The sequence below is a fragment of the Phragmites australis genome, chromosome 8 (assembly GCF_958298935.1).
Source record: "Phragmites australis chromosome 8, lpPhrAust1.1, whole genome shotgun sequence".
In the NCBI taxonomy this organism is placed as follows: Eukaryota; Viridiplantae; Streptophyta; class Magnoliopsida; order Poales; family Poaceae; genus Phragmites; species Phragmites australis.
In genome coordinates this window covers 4,343,692-4,368,676 of record NC_084928.1, presented here as the reverse complement: position 1 = coordinate 4,368,676, position 24,985 = coordinate 4,343,692, and the positions used below count along the sequence as shown (strand labels likewise).

Here is a 24,985-nt window from a genome sequence, read left to right as displayed (position 1 = left end):
CCTCACATGCGACGACAAAAGTCTAGCCGCCAGCGCAGCTCCCGTCTCGCATAGGCCTCGCAGGTCGCACAATTTTCTAAGGGAAAAATGCAAAAACCCTCCCGAAAGTCGCTTAATTTTGACTTTCCCTTCTAAAAATTATTTTGTTGCAAAAAAACTCCTAAAGATTTGATTTTATTGCAAAAACACTCTCAAAAATTCAAAAAAATTTAAAAAATCACAAAAAATCTAAAAAAACTAGAGACAATTCTAAGACCTTTTGTGAAATTTTTTTCAAAATAATATCCTTTGCATCATATTTCATAGAGAGTAAGTTTGAAAAGAAAAAAGAAAAACGTACAACTCATTTATTAATTCGAGTTAAATGCATAGTTAATTATTTACTAATCCAAAAATCATGAAACAAATTTTTTTAGTCTTGTTACATGATCCTCTATCTTGTAAAAATACATGAAATCTTGAAATAGTTATTGTAACGTGCAGGATTGAGTAAATGTGTTGCAGATAGATTAATTCATAACTAATCCATAACACCCCAAAATTAGTGAAACCACTTTTATTAGTTTACTTAAATAATTATTTATGTAGGAAAAATAATGGTAGACATGACAAAGTTAAAATAACATGAGTTAAATGAGCTGCACATGGTTCTTTTTTCCCAAACTTCCTCTCCATAAAATATGATGCAAAGGATATTATTTTTGAAAACAAATTTCACATAAGGTTTTAGAATTATCTCTAGTTTTTTTAGAATTTTTTTATGTTTTTTTAATTTTTTTAATTTTTAGAGTTCAACAAAGTCAAACTTTAAAGAGATTTTTTGCAACAAAACAATTTTAAAAAAATTAAAATCCAAATGACTTTTGAGGTTTTGCATTTTTCCCATTTTCTAACCGCATCCCAGAAACTCACACGCTATTCTCACATCTTACTGACACTGGGCCCGACGAGCTGCAGAAACCAAAGTGTGGTCGAGGTAATTCTTTCTGTACATAAAAACGTAGCCCCTTCACAACTAACTTTGTGGGAGCAATGCTATCAGTAGAAGATTTTATAGCGTGTAAGTGATTTCCAGGGTGAGAAAAGGCAGCAATGTGTTCCAACGGCCAGCCACGACGCTCGGTCCACCGTCCAGACAGAGAAACCCCCTTCACGAAGTAGAGGAGCTCGGCGTTTCCACCACGCCTACGCCTCTGATCTCCTCCATGTCCCCCTTTCCCGAAAGCAGACGATCTAGGCCGTTGGATCGACCTATAAATAACCACGCGCACGCAAGGCCAGCCCCTCTGTTTCTTCACTTGCCTCCCCTCTCACCTCCCCCGTTTGTTCCACCGAGCCGCGAGGCGAGGCGGTGGCGGAAGGAAGCGAAGCGCTCGCGGTCGCGGTCTCTCGCTTTTAGGTTCGTGCGCTCTCTCTCTCTCTCTCCGCCCAAATTTCCCAAATCCTAAGCTCTAACCCTAACCCCAATGCAGGAGGAGGATCACCTAGGAGATCGCGTGGTGGTGGTGGTGGAGTGGAGGCGGAAATGACGGCGCCGCGCGGTGGCGGGGACGAGCCGCCGCCGTCGTCTTCGGCCGCGGCGCATGCCGTGGCGAACGAGCCGGTGACGCCGACGTCCGCGCTCGTGTCGGGGCTGAACCGGCGCGGGTCGAGGGGCGCGGGCATGGCGACCTTCTCCATGGAGGTGTTCGACAACGAGGTCGTCCCGTCCACGCTCACCAGCATCGCGCCCATCCTGCGCGTCGCCGCCGAAATCGAGGCCGAGCGCCCCCGCGTCGCCTACCTCTGTATGTGCATCCATCTTCGCGGGGACTTATGGTGCATTTCGCGTGCAGCTTTGAGCCTTTGATGCGTTTGGGTTTGGATTTTGTGACAAAGCGAGCGCTCCTGATGGATTTTTTTTTGGCGTCGGATCAATGCCGCGCAAGCTGTGTGTGCTCGGAAAACTTTTGTGTCCGCACGTTTCAAAAAGTTTGTTCTGAGACTTTTTGGGCACATGAACGCTTCGATTCGTGGTTTTCTGCGATATTTTGCTTTGATTCTTACGAGTTTGTTCAGGATAAAAGGTAGTGTGATTTCCCTGCGAATATTTCTGGGTTTGCCGCTTTTTCCTGCTTCGGGGATCTAATTTTGGATTATGTTCGTACGCATGAGCATTAGATTTTGTTTCCTGCGATCACCCATACTCATTAATTGTTCATTTCGGAGCACTTTTGTGTTTGAGACTTGAGTGCAGATTAGATGTACTAGATTATGGTATTTCCGATACTTTCCTCGTTCTGTTTAAATGATGTTGCAATCGGGTAGTTACGCTTGATGGGTTTGGCTAGAGTAGTATCACGTAGCTGGAATTGGGACTTGAATAATAGGTTTTCTATCACTTCCTCCGAAGTAAATGAACGTTTCTAGCCTTTGGTGGCTTCATTTTGATTTTGATTTTTTGGTTGCTAACATAGGTCGGTTCTATGCCTTCGAGAAGGCACATCGGCTGGACCAAAACTCCATCGGCCGTGGGGTGCGTCAGTTCAAGACGGCTCTGCTACAACGGCTTGAGAAGGTGAGACGCAATCTCCCTCGCTCCATATTTCTTGCATGCTCTAGCGTACATGGTGTTTCCTTCGTCAGTTCTAGTCATTTCAATTCGTTGCTAGTTGCTTGCTGTTTCTTTTACTCGAACACAGTTTGCTTCACTACTATAGAATAACATATCAGCGTCGGTTGAAAAACCGATAGTACTTTTTACTCGGCACTTATAGTTAGAGACTATCAGTGTTAATTGTTCACCCGACACTATTGTTATTTTCAAAGAATACAAAAAGGAGAATTGACGATGGCGGGAGCCAACTTCTGGCTTGGATGTCGCTCTAGCCGCCGATTCCCGTGCTCGACATCACATAAAAGAATCGATTCAACATCACGCAAAAGAATCTATTCAACTCCTCCACATCAAACGTCACACAAAGAGCAGCCTAGCAAAATCTACATCAGCCTAGCAAAATCGACATCACACAAAGAGCAGCTCCACGTCGGGCACCGGGCACCAGAGCAGCTCCTCCGTCCGTCGCCCCCCTCCGACGCTCCTCCTCCGTCTAGTGCTCCCCTCCGGTACTCCCTGCCTACCTACGGATGAGGAGGATCAGACAGATGAGGAGGAACATGAGGGGCGGCGCGGACTGTGGATGAGGAGGACCGGGCGGATGAGGAGGCAGGACGGGAAGAGAGAGAGGAAGAGAGGCTTTGGATGAGGAGTGGTTGTGGTCGAACAAGTGGATGAACGAAGAGATGAGAGAGAGAACGAGTGGATGATGGAGCCGGATGTAAGTGAAACGAGCCAAAACGGGTGTGTATCAAATTTTTGGGTCCGAAGCCATTTTCAGTGTCGGTGGGTGGCTCGAACGAACATAGAAAAGGACTATCAGTGTTTGTTCCAGCCACCAACCGCCACTGATAGTCCTTTTCAGTATCGATTCTTAGCAACTCACTCATTTTTTGCACGTGGGAGATTAAGAACCGGTATTGATACATCTTCAGTCGTGATTTTTGCACAACTGACACTGATAGGGCGCTACTTATAGCTTATTCTGCAGTAGTGATTGCTATTTTTGATTTGCTCGTGCCTTTATTTGGTTTGCATAGTTTGTAATATGTACCCCACTGTGAAACCAATGTATATACTAATAGATTTCATTACTTGATGGATAATCCTTCTAAAATATTACTTGGTGGTTAAATATATCGTTAATTTGTATTTTTCTCTAAGCCTCAGAATTCAAGTTACATTATGTTGGAAACAAGCCTCAGAGTACCAGTAGCTGTTTATATCTCAATGTAGGATTGATCTATTGTTGTAAAATGCTCATAGACAATAAATACGTATGAACTTGAGTCGTGATGGTGTCTACTATGTTTAGTTTGTACTTTGCAGTATTCGATGATGTTTCATGAATATTCATGCCTAGTTCATTGGATTTCGAGTTCAATAAATTTTTGGTTGTTTGATAAGATGAGTAAGATGACAATTAGCTGAGGTGGTCAAATTGGTACTTGCCAATTTTTTTGAGCAATGGTACTTGCCAGTTGCCAAATTGGAGATGTCATTAATTGCGTTAGAGAGAAAAAAAAGTCATTAAACAATCATGCATGCTGAATTTATCAACTCCTATGTGGCTATGTTGTTCCAGTAATACTGTAATAGAATGATATGCTGCGTCCTTCTTCCTTGCTGTTGTATATGTTCAATCTACTGAGTTCCAATTGTTTATTGACAAAGGGAAATATGTTGTGTACATCCTTTTATTCAGGATAGACATGTTCCGACTATTTGGTCCTTAATTCACGGGCAATCTGCGTGTGCTTTATAAGTGGAATGGTATTTTTTAAAATTAATATGGACAATCCTAAACCAATTCGAGGTTATAATATCCTCTTCATGATTCATTTGGATTAATCAGTTTCGTGCGCTAGCATGTAACTTGTATAAAATTTTTAGTTTGGTAGAGGGAAAAAATTGAGTTAGCCATATTTTCTTAACCTCTTTTCGAAATGATTCAATTTTACAAATTTGAACAAAGAAGGGGAAACAGACATTCCTTTATATTCAACGGAGAAAGATGGACATAAAATAAGATTGAGTCTTTTCTTTTCCAGAAAAAAAGATCGAGTCTAACCTAATAGAAAGCCAGAGCAAAATAGAGTCTAAAAGCAGGGAGATAGGGGAATTCGGTTTTATTGGATTTTGCATAACTATCTTTTGAACGCAAAGATCTCACTCGAGAATTTTCTCGCTCTTATGCAACACCACAGGATAACAGCCCTAGTCTCGCGAAGCGCGTGAAGAAGAGCGACGCCCGCGAAATTGAGAGCTACTATCAGCAATACTACGAGAACTACGTCCGTGCACTCGACAAAGGGGAACAAGCCGACCGGTAATAGGATTCCTCCTAACCAGTGCTCTCCAATCACCGCTATAAATATAAATCTAATCCTCGCCATGACACACCCTGCCCCGTGCCAATGTCGCTTGCAGGGCCCAACTTGGGAAGGCATACCAGACCGCCGGAGTCCTCTTCGAGGTGCTCTGTGCCGTCAACAAGAATGAGAAGGTTGAAGAAGTCAACCCGGAGGTTCGTGCTCACTGTCTACTACTCTAATTATCTCATCTGAAATCTGGGGATCTCGGATGCGATTAGTTTCTCTAATATTCCGTGGCACAGATTATTCGGTTGCACAAGGATGTGCAAGAAAAGAAAGACATCTACGCGCCGTTCAACATCCTCCCTCTCGATGCCGCCAGTGCATCCCAGTCTATCATGCAGCTGGAGGAGGTATCTGCGATTCAGAACAATGGAATGTGTTTTCTCAAAAAGAACAATGGTACTGTACTGGTGTAATGAAAGAAGCTGACACGTTCAAATTGTAATCTTAACAGATCAAAGCAGCAGTCGCAGCGCTGCGGAACACGCGGGGCTTGACCTGGCCAGCAACATTTGAGCCGCAGAGGCAGAAGGGAGGTGAACTTGATTTGCTGGATTGGTTGAGAGCTATGTTTGGCTTTCAGGTCTGCTGGTTCAATTTCATTTTGGTCATTCTTTCTACCAAAGACCAGAACTTCGGTCCTGCTTTATTAGGAAATCAAATGGGTTCATTTTGGTCATTCAATAACTAGTTTAGCTTGGTTACATTTGTTTCCAACTTCAGTTTATTTTAATTATGTGCAGCGGGATAGCGTGCGGAATCAAAGAGAGCATTTGATTCTGCTCCTTGCTAATGTGCACATAAGACTTGAGCCGAAGCCCGATCCACTTAGCAAGGTTTGCTCTTTTCTCACATTTCATTTCATTTTGATGGCTTGACCATAACGAAGTGATAAGTTGAGATTTGTATGTTAGTCTGCTTTCATTGTCGGACTCTTTAAGTTTCCTAAAGGAAACAATAGGTGGCTAGGTGCTTCTATAAGAAATGTGTTGTGGTATGGTAGCCTTTGAACAAAACTTTTGGCATGCCATACACATGCAGTTTGAAATTTATTGATATTTCTTTCGAGGCACTTTGATTAGTTGAGCTTGTTAAGAAATCATACTTTTGGCGTTGGATAATCTGAATTTTAGAAGAAGGTGCATGCATGTACCTCAAGTGCATTGCTCAAGAATACTAATCAAACCCTTTATTTTATGCATTTTTTTATTCTTCACTTCATCAGTACCTCTTAGCTCACTGGAGTTTTTTCTTTCTCTCTGAAATAGCTTGATGACCGAGCTGTCGATGTGGTGATGACTAAGCTATTCAGCAATTACAGGAAGTGGTGCAAATTTTTGTCACGGAAGCATAGTTTAAGGTATAATATCCCTTACCCTTATTTTCGGAGCAAAATCTAATTCTCTTGATGCAAATTGTGCTGATGATCTTCCAACTGCAGATTTCCTCAAGGTGCACAACCACAGGAAATTCAGCAACGCAAAACTTTATATCTAGGTCTTTATCTTCTTATATGGGGTGAAGCAGCAAACATCAGATTTATGCCAGAGTGCCTTTGCTACATCTTTCATAATGTACGATGTACTTTCTTTATTATCACATCTAGTAGCAGAGCTCGTTGCAACAATATATCTATCCTGTGACAGATGGCGTATGAGCTGCATGGTCTTCTTGCTGGAAATGTTAGTATTGTGACTGGGGAAAATATCAGGCCATCTTATGGTGGGGATGAGGAGGCATTCTTGAAGAAAGTGGTTACACCTATTTACCGTGTCATTGGGAAGGTACTTTTATAAAGCATCATTATATAAATGGAAATTAGTTTCCTCAAATATAGACACTTGTGGTTATTTGCAGGAGGCAGACAAATCAAAACATGGAAAGACACCACACTCTGCATGGTCTAACTATGATGACCTAAATGAGTACTTCTGGTATGTCCACAGCTTTCTTTTCTGGGTACATATTTATATCTTTGTCGCATTATCTGTAACAAATCCTACTCTGTTTCACTCAGGACATCTGATTGTTTCTCACTGGGGTGGCCTATGCGGGATGATGGTGATTTTTTCAAATCTGTGCATGATTCAAGGCCTGTGACAATGGTACAATTTGATACCCATCTGCGGTCTGCCAATATCTCTTGTAGAAAAAAATTAACTGGGAATAACTTTTTTGACAAAACATGATTTATAGGCTGGAAACTCGCCACGAAAGGGTTCAACTAAAAGCACAGGGAAGACAAATTTTGTTGAGACTAGAACATTTTGGCACATCTTCCGAAGTTTTGACCGAATGTGGACCTTCTACATTTTGGCTCTACAGGTACTATGTTGAAATTGTATATTATTGTTTTTTAATCTTGACTATGGCTTGATACTTGCTAATCTTCTAATGACTAAATTGAACAGGCAATGCTGATTTTTGCTTGGAGTGATTATTCAGTGACTCAAATTATTCGGAAAGACCTTTTATATTCTCTCTCAAGTATATTCGTTACAGCAGCATTTCTACAGTTCCTCCAAAGTATGTTCCCCTTCAAGATACTTACTTTTGATAACTGATATTCTTCTGAAAACTGAACATTTCAATATGGAAGATGATAAGATGTTTACATAGTTTTTTTTTCTGCACTACATCTTGCTAGTGGCACTGAAAGCCATTGCACTATTTGTTCTTTTATTACGTATTTGTATCTTAACCCACTGTGAAGTGATTGATACAGGTGGATTTTTAGGCTGAATGCATGCACTAAACTTTTCTTTTGTGGTAGGTGAACTTCTCTGTTAATAGATGTCAAACAATTAATGAATGTGAAATGTGAACTCATTACCGGTACAACAGTACCTAATTATCACCAAAATGCAGCAGTAGAACATCTGTTGAGATTTGTTAGCCTTGCCACTTTCATGTTTCAGTAGGCCAATTCGCTTGTTCATAACCTTCTTGCTGACACCTTCTACTGACCCCCAAAAGTTATGCCTTCTCTATGCTATGTTGCAACTATCAGTTCTTCTCATCTGTATTGAGAACTATATGGAGTAGTCATGTTCTGGACATGCTTTTGAGTTTGGAACTTTTGAGGTCTTTAGACAGTTCTGACACAATATCGAGTTCCTAGTCCAAAATATAACCGATCTTTTTCTTTATTTGCTTGCAGGCGTATTAGAATTTGTTCTGAACTTTCCTGGTCGTCATAGATGCAAGTTCATTGATGTTGTAAGAAACATTCTGAAGATCACAGTTAGTGCCACGTGGGCTGTGATTCTTCCATTTTTCTACATTAGCACAGCAGCTAAAGTCGATTTACCACTGAAAGACCTGAAAAAATGGTTCGGTTATGTCAAAGGAGTGCCACCGCTATATATCCTGGCTGTGGCAGTGTACCTGATACCTAATATTCTTAGTGCAGCGCTCTTCCTGTTTCCAATGTTCCGAAGATGGATAGAAAACTCAGATTGGCACATTGTTAGACTGCTCCTGTGGTGGTCTCAGGTATTCAATTCAATCCAGTTTCTTTTTTTTCTTGTATATTTTTAAGAAAATTACTTAAAATAACATATGTTTAACAGAAACATTCCCTGGAACAATAATTTGGCTGAACATTCCGTCAAAAATAATTTCGTTGAAGGTCATACAATTTCTTTGATCAAGTTGATGAATGCGAAGTTTTATATTTGAATGACAATTACTGTCCTCAACTTTACAGGAATGTCATGAGTCATTATTAATTTGGAATGTTAGTTTACCAGTCTACTTTAAATGCCGATCACTTGTCATCTGTCATGATATCCTAGCATAATGGAGCAAGGATGAGCTCATAAAATGGTCCAGTAAAAAATCATTAAAGGACTTCTGATGACAAGGCAGATATTATTCCATCTTTTGGCATCCTTATGAAAAGTACAGTTTTTCTAATTGCATAGTCTTCAAAGCTTACTCCAATTGTGGTTGTTCTATTCTCTAACAATATTTGTTCAGGCAAACATTGTCTATTGCACTTGTTAGAGATAATCAAGGAGATAATGTTCTATGTATTACTAAATTAAATAAAGATGTCATTCCAAAAGTATTTATAGACAATTGCATAAATATTTCCTGGGTCAAGATGATCAAGATATTTGGTATACCTACTTCCATAGCATGCACTCAAGCAATGTTTTTGAGAGTATTTATTTCTTTTTCTTTGTCTCCTGCACACGGTTTTGCTACATTATAATAATGGCGTGCACATTTCTTTTCCTTATTTCTTGTTTCATATACTTGCTATACCATCCTAATTGCACAAATAATTGCAGAAACGAATTTATGTTGGCCGTGGGATGCACGAAAGCCAAGTTTCACTTTTTAAGTAAGTTTATGTGCTATTTGATTATTTGTTTATTGTTAGTGTTCTTTTCTGCTGAGAGACTTATCCTCTTCTATTCAACTCACAGGTATACATCTTTTTGGATTTTGCTGATATGCTGCAAATTTTCATTCAGCTACTTTGTACAAGTAAGTTTTACAATTAGATGTCTTACAATGATTCTTTTACGTGCTGGATCTGAATCTTGTCTGTCTTGATTTGCAGATTAAACCACTGATAAAGCCAACAAAGGACATAATGGGTGTTCATAATATTCGTTATGAGTGGCATGAATTCTTCCCAAATGGTAATTAATGCTTTTCTTTCTTTCTTCCGTTTCCCCCCTTTTTTCGTTTTTATTTTTTTTTGGGGGGGGGGGGTGTCCTTCATTGAGGGAAAACTTTTTCTTTAATTAACGATAGGTATTGCCTTTGCAGCATCATATAATATTGGTGCTATCTTATCTCTCTGGGCTCCTGTTCTCCTGGTATGTCCTTATCCAACTTGTATATTATCTGACTAGTAATATCATCTTATTCTTCTCCTTTTATTTGAAACATGAACTATGACTCTAATATTCATTTGCACTGCCTTTAACTCTTGCAGGTCTATTTAATGGATACACAGATATGGTACGCCATCTTCTCTACAATATTTGGTGGTATGACTGGAGCACTTGGTCGACTTGGGGAGGTAATAATCGATCTAAACCTTTTCTATGCTACTTGTATTTTGCTTTAGAGCAAAATGAACACTGGAATGTGTTGCGAACACAATCGCCAAATGATTGGTTTGTAGCAGGCATGCTTCTGTATTAAGGACTTAATTGAATAGATTAAAGATCACAAGTAATTGCATAAACCGATAAGCTTTAACTTTACATATATAATATATAGAGTTGTATGCAAAATATTTTCCGTACGAAAAATTCTTACCAAAATATCCTAATTAGTGAAAATTGCTTCTGCAACCTTAGAATTTATAGAATTTTATTAGAAGAGTAACTAGGAGTACATAAATGTGGAAGTGTTTGTTTATTACTTCACAAGGCAAATGTCATATTTTGGTGGATGTGTGTGCATTCTTTTCTTTTTTCTGTTTGCGGATTGTATTGGACCATTTTCATCTACTTAATACAATGACACGCAGTTATTCCACTTCACATGGCAATTGGAATATTCGTGTTGGTAAGGATCTGATGGCCGGCAGACTGTACTCTTGTTTCTGTTATGCTCAATTAAGTGTTTTTCCCCTATTTGTTTGTCATATTTTTTAATCATACTATATAAATGAAATTTAACACGGGGACTTATTATTGATGGCTTGTTGGATGTACAGTCTGATTTGCTCCTTTAACTGTTGCCATATTTGTATTAACGTTATCTTAAAAAGTTGTTATTGGCCTTCTGTAATATTTAGCCATGTCCATAGCATTTTATGTAACAGTTGAGGGTTCTGATCTAGTTTCTGATCGAGTTGTGACATTTATCTGCATCAGATACGAACATTGGGAATGCTGAGATCACGGTTCCATTCTTTGCCTGGAGCGTTCAACACCTTTTTGGTGCCATCGGATAAAAGCCGAAACAGGCGCTTTTCACTCTCAAAGCGCTTTGCTGAGGTACCAACTGGCAGTGACAACGATTTGCGTGATTTCACTTATAAACCAATGTAAATTCTTAATATAAATAATTGAACATACAGGTTTCTCCCAACAAGAGAACTGAAGCTGCCAAGTTTGCTCAATTGTGGAATGAAGTAATATGCAGTTTCCGCGAAGAAGATCTTATAAGTGATAAGTGAGGCACCTAGCTCATGTTTAGCAAGAATATATTATCATTGCAGCGCATTTGATGAACTTTGTGTTACACAGGGAGATGGACTTGTTAGTGGTTCCTTATTCATCAGACCCCAGCCTCAAATTGATGCAGTGGCCACTGTTCTTACTAGCTAGCAAGGTTTGACAGAACAGATTCAAAATTTTCTCTTCTACCTTATTATATGTTTGTGATAACTTTATGATTGCAATTTATCTTGTGGAAAATTCTGCAGATACCTATAGCTTTAGACATGGCAGCACAATTTCGACCTAGAGATTCGGATCTTTGGAAGCGTATATGTGCGGACGAGTATATGAAATGCGCTGTACTGGAATGTTATGAGTCATTCAAACTTGTTCTTAATTTATTGGTCACTGGAGAAAATGAAAAAAGGTATATTCCAATATTTCACAATTTCTTACTATTTAAATCTCTACATGAGAAAAGGAATTAATGCTGTTTTGTAACCTAATTCAATTGGGGTGCTTATAACCTTTTTGTTCAACATTGTCACTACAACTATTTATTAGCCTTTTGTTTGTATGATATTCAATTTACCACTCCTTCACTCATTTACATATAGCATAATGAAACCAGTTTTTTCAGGAGAACAGTAGGTAGGTGAGGGCCCTAATAAAAATATATTAGTAATTATAATAGGTTAACTGTGCAAAGGTGCACATGACTGTGTTCGTGGAAACAGGTCCACAGGACTGACACATATACTAAGGTTTACATGAACAATAAGAGAAGAGCTCAAGACATAAGATACAGATTTATATCCAACTAATTACTCTGAAGCCAGCTAAGTAAATGTGGTAAAAACTTCTTAAAAACCCTTTCCATCGGCAAACCCATGTCTGTCATAAGCACTCTATTCCAAAGGTGCTTATTTGGAGGTACTTTATTAAAAATGTGTGTTCCTTTGAAGGCAAATATGCCAACAACATATGGCGCCAACTCCTTGAACACTATTTTGATAGAGGTCCCCTAGAAGCCGACAGTCATATATCAGTATATTGGACATCATTGTTTTCATTATTACTGATGAAACCAAAATCAATATCAGGATATCAGCTTTATATTACCAGATGACCCTATATGATAAAGAATGTGCGAGTGCTAGCCAAGGCTACAAATCTAATACTAAGAATATAGAATCGGCCAGCTGCATATGGCTGCACATATTCAATATTTCAAATTTCAGGAACTAGCTAGCCAAAATTAACTGGGGAGAACTGCCAAGTTCTAAGTATACATGGGGAGGGAAACTATGACTGCTTTTAGTTAGCAAAAATGTAACTATAGTTTAATAGTATACATCTCTTTCCTTCATGCTGGTTGACTTCTTGAACTACATTGCCATTGAATATTTATCTTTAAAATTCATGTTCAGGCTATTATTTTGATCTTCTTTTGACATGTTTGTTCATTTACTTCAACAGGATTATTGGCATTATAATCAAAGAAATTGAAGCTAACATTGCGAAGAATACATTCCTTGCCAATTTTAGAATGAGTGCACTGCCAGTTCTTTGCAAGAAATTTGTGGAGCTTGTATCTACCTTGGTAATGCAATGCTACTACCTTTACTCAAGTATTGTCCTATTTGAAAAATGTAATGCTTCAACTTGTTAAAACAGATAATCCATTTATGTATTGAAATTATTGCTAACATTAAGTTGGTCACCTACAGAAGGAAAGAGATGCCTCAAAGTTCGATAATGTGGTATTGTTACTTCAAGACATGCTCGAAGTGATAACAAGAGATATGATGGTCAATGAGATCAGGTGATCCTTTTTTGCACTCATCAGGTCATCATAATTATATACACGTCTTTTTACATCATGGCAATTGGCAAATAATTATTATTACTTTTAACATTTTCAGAGAGCTGGCTGAGTTTGGTCATGGGAACAAGGATTCAGTTCCAAGAAGACAACTTTTTGCGGGTTCTGGTACGAAGCCCGCAATTGTGTTCCCTCCTCCAATTTCAGCACAGTGGGACGAACAGGTCATATCAGCAAATTCTTAATCATCTTTATTACCAAGAGTGTGTGCTAACTTCACTTGTCTGCAGATTAAGCGCTTGCACCTTCTTTTGACCGTGAAAGAATCAGCTATGGATGTTCCTACAAATCTTGAAGCTCGTCGAAGAATAGCATTTTTCACTAATTCTCTATTCATGGACATGCCACGTGCACCTAGAGTACGCAAAATGCTCTCATTCAGGTTATTCTCGTATATCAACTTGTTAACGATATTGCAAAACTGCAGTACTTTTCTAAAATGTACTGCAGTGTTACTTTTCTCTGTTACTCACATTGCATGAAAATCCTATGTGGCATTTGTAGAAAATAAAGGTACTGAAAATTCTAATGCATCTAAACTATGTTGATTCAACTTATGGGGAGAATTTGACAGTAACTAATTGGTTTTCCTTGCACTGTAATATTTAATATTTTACCTCTGTCCATCAAATAAAGTTGCACCTGAATCCTGGTCTGTTCCCACCTTTGATTAGTGTTTCCTACAATGGCAATCATGAACGTGCAGTTGTTCACAAATTTATCGTGAATATTAATCCCTAACGTGTGCTCACCAGAAAAGGGAAAAATGCAATATTAGGGCCACACACAAAGTTGCCGTTGATGTTTGATTTGGTTTATGCATTGGTGATCAGATGTTTAAAATTTTATGTTTATCATAAATTGAGTTTGAGCAGCGGTGATCCTCACCTTAATTTGTAAAAAAGATCCATGTATTATTATGGATAACAGAAAATATAAGTCTTTATGCCATAATGGTGTTGGTTTGCTTTTGAAACTGTCTTGGACTCTTGTAAGCTTCGCATGACTCAGTTGCCATTTTTGTCCTGGCTCCATTCACACACTCCTGAGTCCAGACCTGATGGCTGCTCTGTGACCTTTACTAGAAAAAGAAGTTCGTCCTCTGTTTTGATGAGGTTCTCTTTTAGAACATTCATTATATTACTCTAAAAAAATAGAACATGCATTGTATTCATCCTAATTCGTTTCTTGATGTGAACAAAAATTATTAACCTTTCTGTTCTAGGAATAGAAATTATAAACTAAAATGGATGACCTTTTGGAGGCAGGCTTGTACATGAAAATTTTTCTCTACCACCCATGAAAACTTTTGGATGCATATCAGAGTCATACTAGAGTGTTACAACCAGGAAAAAAAAATCCAAAATCGCCATGACAAATATGTGATCATCCTGCTATGTTTAAGTATAGTCTGTGGTCATAAGAATTTCTGTGAAAAAAGATTGAACTCTACATAATTGTATGTCACTATTTGTACCTGGCAGTGTTATGACTCCATATTACAGTGAGGAAACTGTATACTCGAAAAGTGATCTTGATCTGGAGAATGAAGATGGTGTATCAATTATATTCTACCTACAAAAGATCTTTCCAGGTTCCATTTCTGTTTAATTTCTCTTGAATCTTGGTGCTTCAATTCTACAAATTAAGTTACGGAGTCTCCATCTTTAAGTTACCATAATTCTTGTTATAGATGAATGGAACAATTTCATGGAAAGAATTAATTGCAAAAGGGAAAGTGAAGTTTGGGGAAATGAGGAAAACGTCTTACAACTTCGTCATTGGGCTTCTCTTAGAGGGCAGACACTCTGTAGAACAGGTAATTTGATCATACCATCTGCCTTATCTTATCAAATAAGGATGATTTGGCTAATTCTCAGTTATGTGTGTTTTCTTTTCTGTGAATAGTTAGAGGTATGATGTACTATAGGAGAGCTTTGAAGCTTCAAGCATTCCTTGACATGGCTTCTGAATCTGGTAAGCTTCTTCAGATGCCAGGTGGAGCATTTCTTTTGTTAGTACCTTCAAAAATAATTACTGATTTGTGCCCTGTATTCCTTGCAGAGATATTGGAAGGATATAAAGCAGTTGCAGATCCAGCAGAGGAGGAGAAGAAAAGCCAAAGATCTTTGTCCTCTCAACTCGAGGCTATAGCAGACATGAAATTTACATATGTTGCAACTTGCCAGATCTACGGCAATCAGAAACAATCTGGTGATCGACGTGCAACAGATATCTTGAACTTGATGGTTAAGTAAGTCATTTCAATGATCTATTTTGAAAAAGGGCTAAGAATTACAACATTTTGCCGATTACAAGATACAACATATCTACCCCCAGGATTAAGATGTTTTCTGTTTAATTTTTGGAGACTTAGTGGCTTGGTTGACATTTACTTCAGTAGTTAATATTTAATAGCAATGACACTCCCTTGTAAGAAAAAAATGTTTCACATTGCGTGTTCCATTCCAAATATTATTTCCTTCTGTGCAAAGTAATTTCAATTCAATATGAAACTACAGCTATCCCGGTCTACGTGTGGCATACATTGATGAAGTTGAAGAGAGGGATGGTGACAAGGTGCAGAAGGTCTTTTATTCAGTGTTAGTAAAAGCTCTTGACAATCATGATCAGGTACGCATACCCACAAAGTAGCATACCAGCAAAATCATGATCGGACTAAAACCACAATAGCGCTTACACTTTTGTATCCTGTGAAGGAAATATACCGTATAAAATTGCCAGGACCAGCAAAATTAGGTGAAGGGAAACCCGAAAACCAAAATCATGCAATCATTTTTACACGGGGTGAAGCGCTCCAAACCATTGATATGAACCAGGTGAATTGAGTGGTTATGGTATAAGTCAAGATATATGTTGCATTATTATGTTGTACTTATGAATGATCTTCAGGACAATTATTTGGAGGAAGCTTTGAAAATGCGGAATTTGCTTGAAGAATTCAATGAAAACCATGGTGTACGTCAGCCTACGATTCTTGGAGTGCGTGAGCACATATTTACCGGAAGGTATGTTTGTAAACTTTGCAGTTATTATTGCATTTTCTTCATCATAATTCCCAAATCAGTAGCTAATATCTGACAATGCTGGATTGTAGTGTGTCGTCACTTGCATGGTTTATGTCAAACCAGGAAACCAGCTTTGTGACAATAGGACAGAGGGTCCTTGCTAATCCGTTGAAGTAAGTATGAATCAATTTGTTGTCCTATTGGAATGAAACAAATCCGTTAGTATTATATGATTGAGAGTGCCTTTATATCTTGCAATACGATGTTTGATCTGCTGAGCATCTGTGGAAACTTTCTCCTAGAAAAAGAACTAGATGCCCTGTGTGGTTTCTTTCATCCCTTGAAATGAACATGGTATGCATCTGAGATTAGAAATAAATAAGGTATTATTGTTATATATTAAATCAACAAGTGTCATTGCCTGAAACTTTCTTGACAACTTGAAGTGTGGCACTAATGTCTGAAGAACAGAAGGCATCAGGTCTTATGGTCTAAATGTTGTGTATCTGGCATACTTTATTTTCTTGGCAGGGTACGTTTTCACTATGGACATCCTGATGTGTTCGATCGGATTTTTCACATTACAAGAGGAGGCATTAGCAAGGCTTCCTGTGGTATAAATTTAAGTGAAGACATTTTTGCTGGTATGTGATTCTTCATGTATTTCTGGCTGTTTACCCATTTGAGCTCTTGACGACATAGAGTTGAATATTGTTTTCAGGTTTCAACTCAACGCTAAGACGTGGAAACGTCACCCATCATGAGTACATTCAAGTGGGAAAAGGACGTGATGTCGGTCTTAATCAAATTTCTCTCTTTGAGGCCAAAGTAGCCTGTGGTAACGGGGAGCAAGTACTTAGCAGAGATATCTACCGGCTGGGTCATCGCTTTGACTTCTTCCGGATGCTTTCATGCTATTTTACCACTGTTGGGTTTTATATCAGCTCAATGGTAACGTATATAGGACACTTGATGCATTATATTTGTTACAATTTTCCATCATGCATGTTTTCTCAGGCTTGTCTTAATGGTGTGCAGATGGTTGTTATAATAGTCTACGTTTTCTTGTATGGAAGACTTTACTTAGCACTAAGTGGACTTGAGTTTGCAATTATGAAGCAAGCACGGATGAGAGGGAACCGTGCTCTTCAAGCGGCTATGGGATCTCAGTCTATTGTGCAGCTAGGTCTTTTGATGGCCTTGCCTATGTTTATGGAGATTGGACTAGAAAGAGGTTTCAGAAGTGCCCTGGGGGATTTCATTATCATGCAGCTTCAGCTCTGTTCAGTGTTCTTCACTTTCTCCCTTGGGACCAAGTCGCATTATTTTGGCCGCACAATCCTCCATGGTGGTGCAAAATATAGAGCAACTGGCAGAGGCTTCGTTGTTCGCCATGTAAGGTTTGCTGAGAATTATAGAATGTACTCCAGAAGCCATTTTGTGAAAGGACTTGAGCTGATGTTACTGCTAGTAGTTTATCAGATGTACGGTGATGTGGCGACGGACTCAACTGCCTATATACTTCTGACATCATCAATGTGGTTCTTGGTAATCACTTGGCTATTCGCTCCATTCCTCTTCAATCCATCAGGATTTGAATGGCAGAAAGTAGTGGATGACTGGGATGACTGGGCCAAGTGGATTAGCAGTCGCGGGGGAATTGGGGTACCTGCTAACAAAGCTTGGGAGTCCTGGTGGGAAGAGGAGCAAGAACATTTACAGTCTACGGGTCTATTGGGCCGCTGCTGGGAGATAATCTTGTCCCTCCGATTCTTTATATTCCAGTACGGTATCATGTATCACCTGAATATCTCTGCTGGCAACAAAAGCATCTCTGTAAGTCCTTTATCTCGTTTGAGTTTCTTTCTTCAAGTCTATATGAGCCAGATTAGTTCATAAGATAACAATTGCTCTCATGCTACCATAAGCCTGGTGGATAGATCACTTGAATATTGTTCACATAATTAATTTTGCTGTTTAAAAGTACTGTTTAAACTATGATTGTGGCTGCCCACTAATAAATATGATTTTGGCTTCAGGTTTACGGTCTTTCTTGGCTGGTTATCGTTGTTGTAGTGCTGGTCTTAAAGGTAACTTTCATTTGCTTGCTACTTCTAAAATCTACTAGTACATGCTGGTTTACATATATATATATCTGGTTTCTGTCCTTGTAAAGTTTTCGAAAAGTAGCTGTCCTTGTTAAGGTTCTGATCAGGCTCTTTCCTTTAATTAGGTGGTATCCATGGGAAGAAAGAAATTTAGTGCAGACTACCAGCTTCTGTTCCGACTTCTTAAATTGTCCTTGTTCATCGGATTTGTTGGAACTCTGGCAGTTCTTTTCATCGCTCTGCATCTTACAGTTGGTGACATATTCGCTAGCTTCCTTGCGTTTGCACCCACAGGATGGGCCATTCTGCAGGTACGTCCATCAACACTACCCTTCTAATTTCTTTTGCCAAGCCCCTCAATGTCATCAGCTAGGTCTAGTATCAAGCCATAAAATTTGTCAGATAGAAATGCCTATGAACTACTGGCCCACCTGGAATGTACCTCTGCGAGTACTTAATTTCTGCTGTTAAATGTTAACATCGATAGAGAAAAAAATTCACTGGGTCCAATCCGCTTGGGATCTTTGCAACAGATATCGCAAGCAAGCAAACCGATGGTCAAGGCATTTGGGTTGTGGGGATCTGTTAAGGCTCTGTCAAGGGGGTACGAGTACCTAATGGGGATCGTCATCTTCGTTCCGGTAGCGGTGTTGGCATGGTTCCCATTTGTCTCGGAGTTCCAGACGAGGTTGTTATTCAACCAAGCTTTTAGCCGAGGCCTTCAAATCTCTCGTATCTTGGCTGGCGGCAAGAAGCAAAGATGAGGTTAGTACAGGCAGGAGACGTCCATAAGCACAGGTTAGGCGAGGAATTAGCTACAGGATTGTTGTACAAGGGTGTTGTGGAGGCATCGTAAGGCCGCTGACCCGCTGACGGTTTCAGAAGTTTCGTTGTACACACAGGGCGGTTTTTTCGGCTTTCACCGTACAACATTCTTACGTCTTGGTACATAGGTTACATTTGCGTAATTGTGCTTGTATAGATGTATGCCCACTCACCAGGAGGCATTTACCTCCGTGCTACAAAACATCACCATTCTTTTAAATGCAACGGGTAGATTCATTTCTGTACATGAAAATATTTGTTTGCTATGCCAATTCAGTCCCCTTTTGTTTTTATGCTAGCTATTCTGTGAGTGATAAATGGGTAATGGCAAGTGAATAATCTGATGATAAGAAAGAGAAAAAGGGATGCCGAGTGAAAGAGGAAGAAATATAGTTAATTGTGTAAAATGTAAAATAGGGGTACTTAAATCTCTCTTCTTTTTACAACGATATTCGCTTGCTTTTTGTGTTGGAAAGTAATCATCCCTGTGACTGTATTGGCTATATTTTATACCACTCTATGCCACAGGTGCTAAGACTATGTTGGTTTCATCTAGAGATTGTTGATTACGGCTTTTACAATCTCTAGCTTAAATAAATAAGCAGCTTATAGTATTAGATTGTAGCTTAAACAAATAGGTCTCCATCTCCCACCAAATTGCTATGGAATGTGAGTGCGAAAGACCAAAATACCCATCAAAGTTTCATGTAATTTACCCACCACTATCATTGGCCTTTTATCCCACCCTTGACACCTCCGCCCCCCTGCTCGACCACCCATGGCGAACCCCACGCCCACAGTGTCATCCCCACCCGTTGCACCGCCGTCCTCCACCCTCATCCCACCGCCACGCGGCCCCCTCTGTGTTCCCGCCCACACTGTCCATTACCCCGGCAACGCCATCCACACCTTCACCCTCCTCCCCGGCGTTGCCCGCCACCCCATCCCTGCCCTTGGACATGCCATCGTCACTGTCATCCAGGGGAGGGAGGTCCCCATCTGTCGTCGTCTAGGGGCAGAGCGTCGTCCACGTTGGGCCACTCACCCCTAAAGAAGTCGTCGTCCCACTCAGGGGGGGGGGGGGTTCGGGGTGTCCACATCGCTGGTTGTGCGCATGGCCATCGATGGGCTCATGCTGTGGTTGCTCACTGCCTTGGTCCTTCGTCGATTCGGGGGGAGAAGAAAGAGTTGACATGTAGGGTCCACACGACAAAGAGATAGGGAGGAGATAAACAAATAGGGTGTTACAGACTTTTAATATCTATAAAAGGAGCAATCCAACCCTCCTAGAATTCAAGTTGACAAACAATTATAAGCCTTTTGACCCTCATCTTTTTACAATCTAGTTTTTTATGATCTACAATCTGCAAAGCTATTTTTCACAATTCCTAGCTAAAACAAACAGGACCTAAGGGAATCTCCAACAGGATCGGTTTCTTGCGCTACAGTGCGCCTTTTCATGTGCTACAGTACAAATGCCGATAGGAAGCGCCTGAAAACCGACTCTAACAGACTCCATTTCGTGTGACACAGTGTTGTGGCTGACCAACTACGTACTCCAAATTTGCCGCTCCCTCTCCTCTCGCTCAACATTGTTTATAGAGATTGACACATGGACCCGAAAGGAGGAATAGAGTAACAAAAGGTAGGAAATAAAGTAGTTGTTAAAGATGAAAAATATAGAATATTATAATAGTGTTAAGGGATGTTGTAATAGTATTATAGGGGATGAATTTTTAAAAATATCTGCTAAAGGTTGTCTAAATACCTCCTCCGTTCCGTGTGGTTCCTTACCAAAAAGATGAATGGCTAAACCATAGCACGAATGCTTGGACTACCGCAGGTGCAGGTAGGCATTTTTTTTTTCACGAACGACGCAGGAGAACTGCGTGTCATTATATTAAGTAAAGAAAAAACTCGAAAGACGAGTTAAAATACAATATCGTTCCAACGGCCGGGTTAGTTATAGGTGATTCAGCGCGCCACAGACTCAGTAAACGACCAAGATCTAGAGCTCAACCTAGTAAGGCACGCAACTGAGCTGCACCACCTAAACACCACAACCGTGCCTCCTCACGAATATCTGGTAGAAGACCAGTGATCGAGGGACGAGCTTCATCAAAGACGCATCGATTCCGCAACTTCCAAATAAACCATGCCACCAGAATCACTAAGGAGTTGAAACCCTTGCGGACCTCCTTGGGAGCTTCTTTCTGCACTCGTTGCCACCAAGTTTGAAAGGTCGTGTCATCAGGCGTTGGCGCCAAATTCCCCAGGTGCACTCGTTGGAGCGTTTTGAACCAAATCTCTCTAGCAAAAACACAATCAGTCAATAGGTGTTGTACCGTTTCATCCACTTGATCACAAAGCGGACAACTCGGTGGGTGTTGCAAGCCACGCCGCGTGAGCCTATCCGCCGTCCAACATCTATTGAGAGTCGCCAGCCAAACAAAGAATTTGGCTCGCAACGGAGCCCCAAATCCTTCTGTATGGCTCAAAGGTAATAGCACCCGTAAAGAAACGACGGTAGGCCGAACGCGTCAAGAATGTGCCGGATGCCACCAGGGTCCAGCAGTGCTGATCCGGAGTCCCCGCATGCAACTGAAAGCCCTCAACAGCATCCCATACTTGCAGGAATTGCAAGATCGCCGGCACATTCAGGGCTGCACCAATGTCTCTAAGCCAAGCCTGGTTCTGCAAGGCCGCATACACAGTCCTTTTAGCAACCGCCCTTTTTGCTACAAAAGGAAGTAAGTTCGGCGCCAAATCTTTCAAAGAACGACCAAGCAGCCATCTATCCGACCTCGGATATCATGGATGCCGCAAACATCGCTTGTACGTTGTTGTGTATAGCCAAGCTGAACATCGACCAGGGCCGATCTGGTTGCGTTTTCTGCAACCAGAGACATCTCATCCGGAGCGACCACCCCATGATCTCAAGATTGTGGATACCAAGCCCTCCAAGGTCAATCGGCCGGCAGACACGAAGCCAGGCAATAGCACAGTGTCCACCATGAATTTGTTTTCGCCCTTTCCAAAGAAATGCTCTCTGCCTCTTGTCAATAGCTTTGATCACCCATTTTGGGATATCCAGAGCGAGAAGCGTGTATATCAGCATGGCGGTGAGCACCGCTCACACCAGGACAGAGCGACCAGCATTGGTCAATAACCCAGCCTTCCAGCCAGGCAGCAAGTCATCGAATCTGTCGATGAGTGGCTGGAGGTCAATCTTTCGTAATTTGCGGACAGAGAGTGGTAGGCCCGGGTACTTACACGGGAGATTTGCAACCGGGCACGGCAGTATTGAGCTGACTAGCTCCAAGTCCGACTCCTTGCAGCCGATGGGAACGATTGAGCTCTTGAGCATGTTTGAATGCAGCCAGAAGCATCTCCAAAGGAACTTAGAATAGCCTTGGACAGAGAGAGATCCCGGACGCTTGGGTGCAGAAACAAAACGACGTCATCCGCATACAAGGAGAGGCGATGAACGAACCCCCTCCGCGCCAAAGGTGACAACAAACCTTCCTCTGTAACTTTGAGGAAAAGAGTGTTTAGCACATCCATCACAAGGATGAAGAGCATCGGCGATAGCGGGTCACCTTATCGAAGGCCTCGGCGATGTACAATGACCTTTCCCGGACACCCATTCAGGAGAATACGGGTTGAGGAGGACAAAAATAGCAAACACAAGATGTTCATCCAAGAGGACTAGCATGGACCAAATCCCAAATGCGAAAGCACCTCCAAAAGGCAGGCATATCATCGGGTATATATTCAGGTTGATGCGCCAGCTCGTGTTCCAAAATTCTTTTTTTAATGACTTGTTCCAAATTTAGACGAACTAGCATGGATCATATTTCGGCAGATCATGAATTTTGATGGTAGGTAGGGGTAATACAGGCACGTAAATCCTCGAAAAAGTTTCTGTTATTAGGTAAAGGATGGGATTGAGTTGGATTGGACTTCAGCTTATTTTACCCCCTCCAGTAGCAGGCCCTAGGTAGTCAGAGCCGGCCGATCAGTCACTTCACCGAAAGCTGAATCAGCAAATGCGGTGCGCTCTAAAAGAAATGGAATCATCAAAGGCGGTGATGAACCCATCCTTCCTTCGCGGCCGAGACATTCCCGTGGAAGCAAACATCAATTGCAACCGCACCAAAACCGGCAAGTACCTCCAACTACCAGTACAAGTGTGCAGCTTTCAGGTTGTCCATGACCTATTGCCAATGATCTTTTCCTTTTCCAATTAAGTAAGTGCATCCGAGACTCATCGCCATCATCAGATCCCAGCAAAATGATCAAGAAAAGACGATGCCCAGCACGGATTTTAGCCATTTCTACAGGGATCAGATCCCAGCAAAATGAACGAGAAGAGACCCATGACCAATTGCCAATAATCCTCTGATTTCGCCTCTTTGAAGTTACGACTTCGCTCTAAGAGCCATCTAATGAATGATCCATGTTTAAGATTGTATCTCGATTAACTAGAGCTTAACATTTTCTGGCTATTTATGTAACATTTTTTAGTTTTATAATTAGTTCAACGTTTTCTATATAGTTATATGATATTTTTTAATTAATTATACGATATTTTCTAATATAGAGTGAAATCACCGTCACTGCAAATAGATGAAGTAAAAGGTTCTGATCCTGCAGCTAATACGGGTACGGCGCGGCGCCCAATTACCAAGACGGGCCACTAGCGCGGGTGCGACGCGACCCTTGTCTCGCCAGCCAGCCAGCCCGGCGCCCGCCTGCGGATTGCCAGCCGCCGACGCGCGGGGGCCGGTGCGCCGGGCGAATGGGCACCTCGGCCGGCTCAACGACGGCCCGACCCCCGAGGCAACCGCGCGGCGCCGGTGCCGAGGCGTCGTCCCCCGTCTTCCTCAACGTCTACGACGTCACCCCCGCCAACGGCTACGCCCGCTGGCTCGGCCTTGGCGTCTACCACTCCGGCGTCCAAGGCACGTATACCCGTTTAACTCTCGCGCCGGCCGGCGCTTACCTCCTCGATCCGCCGCATCGTCCTGACACGCCAACGCGCCTGCTTGTGTGTGCACGCTGCAGTTCACGAGGTGGAGTATGCGTACGGGGCGCACGACGGGGCCAGCAGCGGGATCTTCGAGGTGGTGCCGCGGCGCTGCCCCGGGTACACTTTCCGGGAGTCCGTGCTGGTGGGCACGACGGACCTGACCCGGGCTGAGGTACACGCGCTCATGGCCGAGCTCGCTGCCGACTTCCCCGGCGACGCCTACAACCTCGTCTCCCGCAACTGCAACCACTTCTGCGACGCCGCGTGCCGCCGCCTCGTCCGCGCCCGCATCCCGCGCTGGGTCAACCGCCTCGCCAAGATCGGCGTCGTCTTCACCTGCGTCCTCCAGGGCAACGGCAGGGCTGTCGGCAGCAAGGGCAAGTGCCCCGCCGGCGGCATCAGGAGCCGCTCCGCGCTCCAGGAGGCCTCCGCGCCGCCGCGGGCGAGGACGTTCTTCCGATCCCTCTCCATCGGCGGTCGCAAGAACCTGACTCCCCGACCGCAATCAACCTCCCAACCGCCGCCGGCACCCGCCTCGACGTCAACGTCGTCGGGCTCCACCACGTAATTGCGCCATTTTTTCTCTCCATTTTTGTTACAGTTTTATCTGATCTTTTTTAACTAAACAACTCTGTGCATATAGTATTACTTTGTTCTGATTTAAGCCTCTGCTAGTGCCTAGTAATTACCGCGTTTAATTAGGCTACTGTATTATAATTTCGACCGTTCGTACTAATTCTTCTCCTCGGCTCTAGTGGGCCCCGCTACTGTCTGTGTTTGGCGCCATCAGTATTGGCTGTCACGCATAATACTAGGCTGTGACTAACGACGTGGCTGTTGCTGTTTAGCATCGATCCATCCCTTTGGGCGAGTGACCCAACACCAACAGGAATATATTCCTCTTTTTTCTTTGGATTTAACTAACACAAACAGGTGGAAATGGCATCGATCGAAGTTCCATCTAAATATTTTGTTTTTGATCTCTAAGGGTGAAATCA

At 41.7% G+C, this 24,985-nt stretch overlaps 2 protein-coding genes across 2 annotated transcripts; both read left to right on the top strand.

The window, feature by feature from the left end:
* Window positions 1-1,525: 1,525 nt before the first annotated feature.
* On the top strand, window positions 1,526-19,067 carry LOC133926358 (callose synthase 5). The gene is made up of 42 exons (XM_062372264.1): window positions 1,526-1,787; window positions 2,457-2,557; window positions 4,804-4,925; window positions 5,027-5,123; window positions 5,214-5,324; window positions 5,429-5,557; window positions 5,718-5,810; window positions 6,243-6,334; window positions 6,416-6,548; window positions 6,621-6,758; window positions 6,832-6,908; window positions 6,992-7,079; window positions 7,171-7,299; window positions 7,386-7,500; window positions 8,135-8,469; window positions 9,273-9,325; window positions 9,411-9,471; window positions 9,548-9,629; window positions 9,760-9,809; window positions 9,929-10,015; window positions 10,821-10,943; window positions 11,027-11,121; window positions 11,196-11,280; window positions 11,375-11,535; window positions 12,588-12,711; window positions 12,839-12,933; window positions 13,034-13,157; window positions 13,224-13,375; window positions 14,478-14,587; window positions 14,687-14,812; window positions 14,902-14,970; window positions 15,058-15,247; window positions 15,516-15,627; window positions 15,714-15,833; window positions 15,907-16,022; window positions 16,112-16,195; window positions 16,554-16,666; window positions 16,744-16,973; window positions 17,061-17,858; window positions 18,062-18,112; window positions 18,256-18,441; window positions 18,664-19,067. Exons 1-42 carry the CDS (start codon window positions 1,526-1,528, stop codon window positions 18,892-18,894), a joined length of 5,850 nt encoding a protein of 1,949 aa, XP_062228248.1. The 3' UTR covers window positions 18,895-19,067.
* Window positions 19,068-23,623: 4,556 nt separating this feature from the next.
* LOC133926359 (deSI-like protein At4g17486) lies at window positions 23,624-24,655 on the top strand. The gene is made up of 2 exons (XM_062372265.1): window positions 23,624-23,919; window positions 24,023-24,655. The coding sequence occupies exons 1-2, from the start codon at window positions 23,757-23,759 to the stop codon at window positions 24,553-24,555; spliced, it is 696 nt and encodes a 231-aa protein (XP_062228249.1). The 5' UTR covers window positions 23,624-23,756; the 3' UTR covers window positions 24,556-24,655.
* Window positions 24,656-24,985: the final 330 nt, after the last annotated feature.

Bases quoted from the DNA above. Each gene is read 5' to 3' on its own strand.
- LOC133926358 (XM_062372264.1), top strand. From the start codon at position 1,526: ATGACGGCGCCGCGCGGTGGCGGGGACGAGCCGCCGCCGTCGTCTTCG. The intron at 10,016-10,820 runs GTAATAATCGAT...TATCTGCATCAG, and splicing joins CACTTGGTCGACTTGGGGAG to ATACGAACATTGGGAATGCT. The intron at 14,813-14,901 runs GTAATTTGATCA...TTCTGTGAATAG, and splicing joins GCAGACACTCTGTAGAACAG to TTAGAGGTATGATGTACTAT.
- LOC133926359 (XM_062372265.1), top strand. From the start codon at position 23,757: ATGGGCACCTCGGCCGGCTCAACGACGGCCCGACCCCCGAGGCAACCG. The intron at 23,920-24,022 runs GCACGTATACCC...TGCACGCTGCAG, and splicing joins CTACCACTCCGGCGTCCAAG to TTCACGAGGTGGAGTATGCG.